At 37.8% G+C, this 9908-nt stretch overlaps 1 protein-coding gene across 1 annotated transcript; it reads left to right on the top strand.

Moving 5' to 3' along the window:
- The first annotated feature begins 1265 nt into the window (after positions 1-1265).
- Positions 1266-8319, top strand: ZBTB20 (zinc finger and BTB domain containing 20). Its single transcript, XM_070943828.1, has 2 exons — positions 1266-2850; positions 7901-8319. Exons 1-2 carry the CDS (start codon positions 1281-1283, stop codon positions 8317-8319), a joined length of 1989 nt encoding a protein of 662 aa, XP_070799929.1. The 5' UTR covers positions 1266-1280.
- The last annotated feature ends 1589 nt before the right edge of the window (positions 8320-9908 follow it).

Raw genomic sequence — 9908 nt, 5'->3', positions numbered from 1 at the left:
GGCAGGTCTGGGAACAGAATGAGTCAGAAATCTCCACATATACATTCATACTATTCTGTGATGACAATTAGAATAATAAGAATCTGTATACTGTAATTATAATGTTTAAGACTATTGGTTCATTTTCTTGCTATCAGGCCCTGACTGATTGACAGTTAATAATTTTGAACATTTTAATCAGAAATAATATTCCTTTCAAACAATGTAAAAATACAGAGCACTTGATGTTTTTTGTGTCTCAATGAGCTGGATTTTTTTAAAAAATAAATAAATTTCAGGTGGTAATTTTTTTTCTTCAAAAGTGCTTAATCTTTTGACAACTGAGTTTCACTATCTTTATGTAATGAATGTACCTTTATGTACCTTTCTCATGTATTAACCTGGGTTGGACAAAACATTCAAAGAGATGCCATGAAAGTACATTAGCATAAACAAAGACCCTTAGTAAGACATATATGGCAGCTTCAAAAGCCCTTGGCTGTCTCAACATGATGTCCATGCAAACCACTTTGCTTCATTGGTGGTCCTTATGTAAGTGACATTTGCATGCACATACATGGCCTGGCAACTTGAGAAAGCTTTTGAAACAGCCTTGTGCTTTAACACTTAAAGACAGATGTCTCATTCATGCCCATACTTTTTGCAAAGTGTCTCTTATACTTCGTACAATCTGTGTATTATAACAGTAATACATTTCCTAAAGCATAAAGTGGCCTTGAATCCTAATTAAAGCTAATGAAAAATGTGTAACAGGGTTTAATTGATCTTCAGTAGGAACCTATAATCAATTTATTAAACAATCTAGCTAGATTAAAGTATTGTCGAGCTATAATGCTATTTATTTAAAGATACTGAAACCATTACTTTATTACTAATTACATTGGTATGGTATTAAAATGGGAAAGAAACAAAACATTACTTAAATCAGCATTAAATTTGTTTTAATACTGGTAACAAGTACTTTTGTTATTTAGACAATATATAATTACACATTTTTCATTCTGTATGCTTGTATTTAAGAAGAAAGAAAGGATAACAAAAATTCTTGTATATATTTTTTTGAACAAATTTGGGATGAAATGCTTCTTGACACACTTTGAGAGGTAAAGGACCCCAAGCTTAATAATTATGTGTTTTTCAGTAACTAAGACACAAAATCCTGATTTAAAGCATCACAAAATTTACATTTGTTGAGAAGGGTGGGAAATCCATATACATATTTCAAACACCAATCTATCTTTATGCTTTTTTCTATGGCAGGTAACAACAGTTGCAAGGGGATGACAGAGCGCATTCACAGCATCAACCTCCACAACTTCAGCAATTCTGTGCTCGAGACCCTCAACGAGCAACGCAACCGTGGCCACTTCTGTGATGTGACAGTCCGCATTCACGGGAGCATGCTGCGTGCCCACCGTTGTGTGTTGGCGGCTGGCAGCCCCTTCTTCCAAGATAAGCTGTTACTGGGCTACAGTGACATTGAAATTCCTTCTGTGGTGTCAGTCCAGTCAGTACAAAAGCTCATTGACTTCATGTACAGTGGAGTATTGCGGGTCTCACAATCAGAGGCCCTGCAAATTCTCACAGCAGCCAGCATCCTGCAGATTAAAACTGTGATTGATGAATGCACACGGATTGTCTCACAGAATGTGGGTGACATCTACCCTTTGATTCAGGATTCTGCACAAGAGACACCCCGAGGAACTCCTGAATCAGCCACTTCAGGACAGAGCAGTGACACAGAGTCTGGTTATCTGCAAAGTCACTCACAGCACAGCGTGGACAGGATCTATTCAGCTTTGTATGCATGTTCTATGCAGAATGGCAGTGGTGAGCGTTCATTCTACAGTGGAGCAGTGGTCAGCCACCATGAAACAGCACTAGGCCTTTCTAGAGACCATCATATGGAAGATCCAAGCTGGATTACAAGGATCCATGAACGCTCACAGCAGGTGGAGCGGTATCTTTCCACCACTCCAGAAACCACACACTGCAGGAAGCAACCACGTCCAGTTCGGATCCAAACTTTAGTGGGCAATATTCATATCAAGCAAGAGATGGAGGATGATTATGACTACTATGGACAACAGAGAGTACAAATCCTAGAGCGTAATGAGTCTGAAGAATGCACTGAGGATACTGATCAAGCAGAAGGTGCTGAAAGTGAGCCCAAGGGAGAAAGTTTTGATTCTGGAGTCAGTTCCTCCATTGGCACTGAACCTGACTCTGTGGAGCAGCAATTTATGACTGGCCTAAATCGAGAAGGTCAACAAGAGCCTACACAACCAGAACAAAATGATGTTTGTGCTGAAAGCATTCAGCAGCAGCACACAGATACTAACTCTTCTTCACCAGAAAGAGGAAATGACGTTGAAAGGGACAGCGCACTAATAACTGTTTGTAACAGTACTGAAAAGGGGACTTTACAGCCTATCACTACAACTGTTTCCCAATCATTGCCAAGTACACAGCTCTACTTACGCCAGACAGAAACCCTCACCAGCAACCTGAGGATGCCATTGACCCTGACCAGCAACACACAGGTCATCGGCACAGCTGGCAATACCTATTTGCCTGCTCTCTTTACTACACAGTCCGCTGGCAGTGGTCCTAAACCTTTCCTTTTCAGCCTTCCCCAGCCCCTAGGCCAACAGGCACAATTTGTGACAGTGTCCCAACCTGGAATTTCAACTTTTACTGCCCAACTGCCAGCCCCACAACCCCTGGCTCCTTCTGCAGGCCACAGCACAGCAGGTGGGCAGGGTGAAAAAAAGCCTTATGAGTGTACCCTCTGCAACAAGACTTTCACAGCCAAACAGAATTATGTCAAGCACATGTTTGTACATACAGGTAAGTATATGGCCACTTGATATATGAGCAAAGCTACGAACCCAGAGAGAAAAAGCATTTAACATCATATTATATAATTATATTATATTATATTATATTATTATATGATATAACATATTGTTGATCTAGAGAGGTATTCCTCTACTGCTGTTTTAAGATGTTCATATGATGCAAAAAGCAATGTTTAAAAAAATGGACTCTCTGTTTAAGTGTTCTTGTCCACTGGAGGAATGTAGTGTTCTTTTGAAAGTATTGAGGGTTCTTTCATAATGTTTGCTATAATATGATAGTTTTAAATGGTTTACTTTTATTCCATCCTGTGATAGCTGATCTTCTTTGCTTTGAAATTCTTTTGGGCTTTCTATATATACTCCCTTAATACATTTACAAGACTACATTTTCCCATTACCTTTTGTTATCTGAGTAGGGTTGCCTCTTTTTTTTTTCTTTTCTTTTTTTTTTTTTTTGCTATTTTTAGAAATGTTGCAAACCAGAATTGCATCAAATATTGTAATAGAGTCGTGGATGTGATTATGGGGACTGTAGAGAAGTGAATTGTTCTGCATTTTGAAAGTAATTCCCAAAGTTACTTAAAATTACATTTAACTTTTCACACCCAGGGTCCCTAACTCTCAGAGACCATGGGCCTTGAGCCATTCGGAACTGGGCTGCAGAAGTGGCAGGCGAGCATGCGTGTCCTCTGCCCACCCAAATGGACCTTCATGTGCACACTCGCCCGTCACTTGTATGGAACTTTCCCTCTCTCCCCCTCACACCCGGTCCACAAAACTGGAAAGGTTGCAGAAGTCTGTTCCACACCATAGTTTCATGTCACAGAGCAGTTATTTTTATTAACTCTTGAAGTGATATTCTCTCATCTGTACATATCCATCTAATTTTTCATTCCACTTTGAACTTGTGATTGCATTCTTTCACCAGCTGTCTAGTTTTTGAATGTGTCCTCATTTTGAATGCAGTCCTCAAAAATGAGGCCAAGCTGTTACAAAGGGGCTGTAAGTTAGAGTAATTAGTGGGCAAAATTAGCACCTTCAGTATTTTTTCTGGTACATACATGGCATCACAAACCATCTCCTTACAGTGCTGAAAGGCCAAAAAAATTAAAACATAGAATCTGTTCACATAAAAATTTCCTATGTAGTACTATACTTTGTCATTTGCTTATACTTTCTCATTATTCTCAATTGGACAAATTTACAGAAGATACCAATTATTGTATCTTCTGTATGAAGATACTTTTTCTTATTATCCCTAACATGCTGCTGGTCTTTTTTCTTTTTTTACAGTGGATGCTCTGTATCGACACCCTCATTGAACTGTTTACCATTATCCAAAGATTTATTTCCTCATCAGTCACTGTTCTCTTAGGTCCCATTAGTTTGTATGAATATTTAGGATTTTTGGCGCCAATGTGCATCATTTTTATTGGCTCATCTTGAATATTTGTCATTTTGATACACAATTCCCTAATGGGCAGAGATTATGCTAAAGCTCTTCGTAGTGCTTTATAGTTTTTACTACTCTGAACAATTTAGTGTCATCAACAAATTTGGCTATTCAACTGGTTATATCTGATTCCAGATCATTTGTAAAAAGCACTGGTCCTAGAACAGAAACCTGGGGCACTCTACTGGTTATATCCTTCCATTATTGTAAGAAATTAACACTTAGTCCTATTCTTAGTTTCCTATTCTTTAACCAGTTGCTTATCCACAAGAAGACTTGCCATTTCATTTCATGGCTTTAAAACTTACTATTAAGTCTTTGATCTGGGACTTTTTGAAAATCTAAGTAAATTAAGTCTACTGACTTATCCTTACCCGCATGTTTATTCACCCTGTGAGAAAAACTCTTAATAGATTAGTTAAACGGGACTTTCCCTTAGTGAAATCCTATTGGGTATCCATGAGCAAGGACTGTGTCTCCAAATAGTTGATATTTTATCTTATCTGTAACATGTTAAACTGACAGGTCCTAATTTTCTGGATTTCCTTGTGAGCCTTCTTAAAGTCCTTGATTTACAGCCATTCATTTAGTGACCCTTCGAAGTTACAACAGCACTGAAAAAAGAGACAACTAGTTTTCACAACCATTGCAGCATCCCCATCGTCATTTAATGAAAATTTGGGCACTTGACAACTAGCGTGTTATTATGACAGTTACACTGTTCCTGGGTCATGTGACAAAATCAATGGGAGAAGCCAGATTCACTTAACAATCACATGATTCACTTAACTGCAGTGAGTGATTCATTTAGCAGCTGTGGCAAAAAAAAGGTGGTAAAATGAGGCACAATTCACTTAACAACTGTCTTACTTAGCAATGGAAATTCTGGGCTCCATTGGGGTTGTAAATCAAGGACAACCTGTATTCAGGTCATCAAATTACAGAGGCTGAATGTAAAGACAGATTGCATATTTTATTCAGAAGATCCACAGTTTTATGTAAAATTTATCAATAAAAGCTCAATGCTTCTTCCCTTGACACTATTATATGGCTCAGTTTATCTGTGTCCCTTCCTGACACAAGCGCTCCAGCTCAGAAATCTGTCTCAACTTTTCTCATGTGAAGATGAAAAGAATCTGTTCAGCTTCTCTGCAATTTCTTTTCTTCTTCTAGCATAAATTATAATAAATTTGCCTCTAAAAACTAAACTAAAATTTCAAAAACTATTAATCAGCTAGAAACACATTATATTAATTTAGATTATTTTTTCTTCTTTTCAATTGTTTCCAGTTCTCAGAGGCTGCCTGGACAAGTCCCTGCAGTTTTCTTGGCAAAGTTTGTTAGAAGTATTTTTCCATTGTCTCCCTCCTAGGACTGAGAGAAAGTGAGTGCCCAAGGTCACTCAGTTGAATTTGTGCCTAAGTCAGAACTAGAACTCACAGTCTCCTGGTTTCTAGCCCGATGCCTTAACCATTACACCAAACTGGCTCTCACATTAGACATATATTCTTTAATTTTCTTTTTCCTTCTTAATGTTTTTCTGCAATTGAAGTTTCCATTTTTTCAGGTCAACTGAGTTTTGATCCATTGGTTATGACAGGAATTGACTGACTGGCTTCCAACCATTATCAGGCATTATTCTCATTTTGAAATAGTAGCAATTCAATGAATGTCAAGTGTTTATTATGTGACACAAGCTGACAGCTGTTTAACTCTGATACTTCATTGTGAAAACTTACCAATATACAGGGTTAAAGAACTTGTGTCAAGGCAAAATAAATATGTAGAAAACCATATTATTGCCTTTTTTCTGTCAGTCTGATCTGTGTCATTCACACTGATGAAAGTGACATTTATTCTGAAAAAAGGAATATTAAACCTTTCAACAACTACTGCCAGTATCCTGTGTTGCTATATTCTTCATCATGGACTATTTGTATCCCACATAAGGAACTCTGTGCTGAAGCTTTATTGGGAACCCAATATAGCAGAGGTGACTGGCATGAAAAGCAGAGGTGACTGTACCACATGCGTTCAAAAGCAATTATTTGCCTTCCCTTTACTATATTTCCAACTACTCTAGCAATTGCATCATAGGAACTTTCTGTGTATTTTCTTGCTATGTAGCTGCAGACTAATAGTCTCTCTTCATTATTCTCGTGTTTGCTTACAATTGTAATCAAGATAAACAGACTTGGTCTGCAAGGGAGACAGTAAACCATAGGCATTTGTACTGGTGAGAGCTTCTGTGAGTGGGCTCTGATAGAGCTGTATCTTCAGCTCTAATCAACAATGCTCTAGCCCTCAGTTGTTCTCTTTTCCAGCCTTCCACAGACTACACAACAACTTTCAGATTTCATTGCCATTCAGCATGCTCTTTCAATAGGATTAAAGTAACCTAATCTAAAGTTTCTAAAGAATGCATATTCTCCAACAGTAGAAAATTATTCGTTTATCTATCTTGAGCAAAAGAACCTAGGAAGGAGTCATGTTGGATGGAGTCATTACCCTGAATTTATGAAGAAAGAAGAAATAGAGATGGGGAGCGGGGGTGGTGATAATAGAAATGACTGAGATTTTTAATTCAGTTCAAGCGCAGAGGTCTGAAAATTGCATAGCATAGCATGGCTACAATAGCAATTCCATGACTTTCTAATGGCAATATAAAATTGTAATATAGGTATGGATTCAGCATTGGAAGAAGACTTCTTCCAAAATGAAGATCAGTAAATAAAGCCCTGAAGGAAAGTATTCTTCCAAATCTGAACGTGAGACATCCTTAGTCTGTTGTTCATCTGAGGATGCAAAAGCATACAAAAACCATTCTTATGGATGGAAAACATTTTTCCCTCAGTTAAGCATATTTCTTCTTCGATAAATAGTCCAATTCATATTGATGCACATGAATCAGTAAACTTATTGGAACTTATTTATTTACTTACTTGACATCACCCAACTGCAATCAACTCTGGGCAGCTCCATGTCATGTAGGATCAGTCACAGAGGAGGGGACAATGCTGTATAATTGAATATCACTACCTTATCTCAACAGCCTACTATTGGTCCATGCTCTTGGGCTTTATTAAACTTTACCTACTTGGTGTCCAGGCAAGAGTTGATGCCCAGTTGGGCAGAGCAGTGGTGCTGTCAGTTTTTGACTAGAGTATTTCCCCACAACCATCAGGTAGGCTTGCTATTCATCATAAGCACAGAGACCACAAGTATAGATTGCGTATCTGTGGCCTTATCTGCATTTACACAACTCACTTCCTTCCCTTCTTTATCCATCTTAATGAGTATTATTGATTCTGGGTTCTTCCATAGTTTTAATGCTTTCTAAAATAATTATTACACAATAACTTTAGATAATGACTGTTTTATATTTCTATTGTTTTATTGGATTGTTCTATGCTATCCAGATTCACTTTATGAACAGAGGTGGGCAGCCATATGAATTTGATTAATAAATAAATAACCATATACTGGATAACTAGAAAATACGTTATAGGAGAATTCATTGGCATTTTTTCCTAATTAAATGTTATTTTTCTTTCTCCTTGTGTTTCCATTTGTGGTCATTGTGCAGGTGAGAAGCCCCACCAATGCAGCATTTGTTGGCGATCCTTCTCCCTAAAAGATTACCTAATCAAACACATGGTGACTCACACTGGTGTCAGAGCCTACCAATGCAGTATCTGTAATAAGCGTTTTACGCAGAAGAGTTCCCTAAATGTGCATATGCGGCTCCACCGTGGGGAGAAATCTTATGAATGCTACATTTGCAAGAAAAAGTTTTCACACAAGACCCTGCTTGAAAGACACGTGGCTCTACATAGTGCCACAAATGGAACATCTAACACAACAAGCACTGGGGCAAGGGCACTTCCAGCTGGAGTGATGGCCTGCACTGAGGGAACGACCTATGTTTGCTCTGTCTGCCCAGCTAAGTTTGACCAAATTGAGCACTTCAACGACCACATGAGGCTGCATGTTTCAGATGGGTAAATAATATCTATTCTGTTATGAACAACAACAAAGCCCAAACAGAAACAACGAAAAGCTATGGCACTAGATTTTTTTTTCATTTTTTCATTTTTAGTTTGTTTATTTTCATTTTTGTACTACATGATGAACTGTTTTTTGCCTGCTGGTACATTACATTTCTGGAAGCTGGATGAATAGTAATTATCTCAGCCTTCCTTTGATGGTGGCCTTAAGGCCAGATAGTGTTTCAGGAGATCTACTGGTTGGATCTCTAGCTACTGGCCTCTAAATACAACCCTTCTTTACTACAAAAAAAAAAAAAAAACCTTAAAAAAATTGTCACTTGTGAAGAGCACTACAAAAACAACAACAACGAGAAATATGTTATGAAATCTACAAGGCCTACTGTCGTAAGTACACCACTTGCAGTGTTTCAATGGACAGATTCACAATTCTGACCGTTTTGGACTTCACAATATCCAGTTAAAACTGTGGAATAGAAACATAAAAATCGATCAGCAACACACACAATGGGCCCTATTGGTTTCCACCATTAGTCTTGCTATCATAAAAGGGCTGTGGAAAATGGCAAGGGAGTTTGGGTTGGATGGTGTGGAGTCCCTGCAGGATGGGGAAGGAGAATAATAGATTCCTCTTGTGGATTCGGTTCCATTCCACCAGTTCAGATTTATAATCCCAACTTCTTTCTCCCCCACTAACACCAATACCATCTTTCATCGGACTTAGGAACAATAAGTAAGAATGAGGTGAACAAAAGTAGCTTTTCTGCAATTACATGTTGTCTTTGCTGAGCATAGGGCAAACTTGGCCAATCTGGCACCCTCCAGGTCTGCTAAGCACTGCAACTCCCAGATTTCTAGATGGGAGCTGCAAATACAAAAACTCTGGAAGTGCAAGACTGAGGAGGGATGACACAGAGCCTCAGCCAAATAGTGGGACTTTGCAAATGTCAAAGATAAGTAGCAAAAAGAAAAAATTGAGAGGTTTTTTCACCTACTAGTCTAGGTATAAGGAAAGGATTACTTCCTAAAAAAATTAGGGATAAAATAAAAAAGGCTGTGTCAAGCCTATCCATGATGAGACAGGTAAAGTAATAGACAAGTTGGGGGGGGGGGGAATAAAAAGAGTTCTCAAGATTTTTTTTTTAATTCAGTTTTTTTTAGGGGGACAGAAGTGTTTACCAGGTAGAATGCTGATTTTTTAAATATATATATATATATTTACTTCAGTATTTCTGTACAAAAACAGAAGGAAGGAAAATTGTAACTTTTTAAACATAATTTTCTTCTTTTTTTGCGTACACTGCCACTAATATCTGCTCAGTTATATAACTGAATGTGTGTATACACACACATTCATACCTTATTGTTAATACAGACTGTTAAGGTTAGATGTCCTACTTTCATATAGCAAGAGGGTAAAGATGAGATGGTCCTGATATTTCTTTCTGATAAGAAAAATATGTGTCACCATATTTTCTGTTGTTTCCTTTATGCTTTTATTACTTTGAGAATAGCACCTTGAAATTGAGTGATAATATATGTGATATCTTCCACCATATTCTGTCCATATTGTAGTGTCAGATGAAT

The sequence above is a fragment of the Pituophis catenifer genome, unplaced genomic scaffold, assembly GCF_029215685.1.
Source record: "Pituophis catenifer annectens isolate HBS135680 unplaced genomic scaffold, rPitCat1.0.hap2 SCAF_4, whole genome shotgun sequence".
NCBI classification, from domain to species: Eukaryota; Metazoa; Chordata; class Lepidosauria; order Squamata; family Colubridae; genus Pituophis; species Pituophis catenifer.
The sequence above is the reverse complement of the archived record's forward strand: the minus strand, read 5'-3'. Positions and strand labels throughout refer to the sequence as shown.

Bases quoted from the DNA above. Each gene is read 5' to 3' on its own strand.
- ZBTB20 (XM_070943828.1), top strand. From the start codon at position 1,281: ATGACAGAGCGCATTCACAGCATCAACCTCCACAACTTCAGCAATTCT. The intron at 2,851-7,900 runs GTAAGTATATGG...GTCATTGTGCAG, and splicing joins GCACATGTTTGTACATACAG to GTGAGAAGCCCCACCAATGC.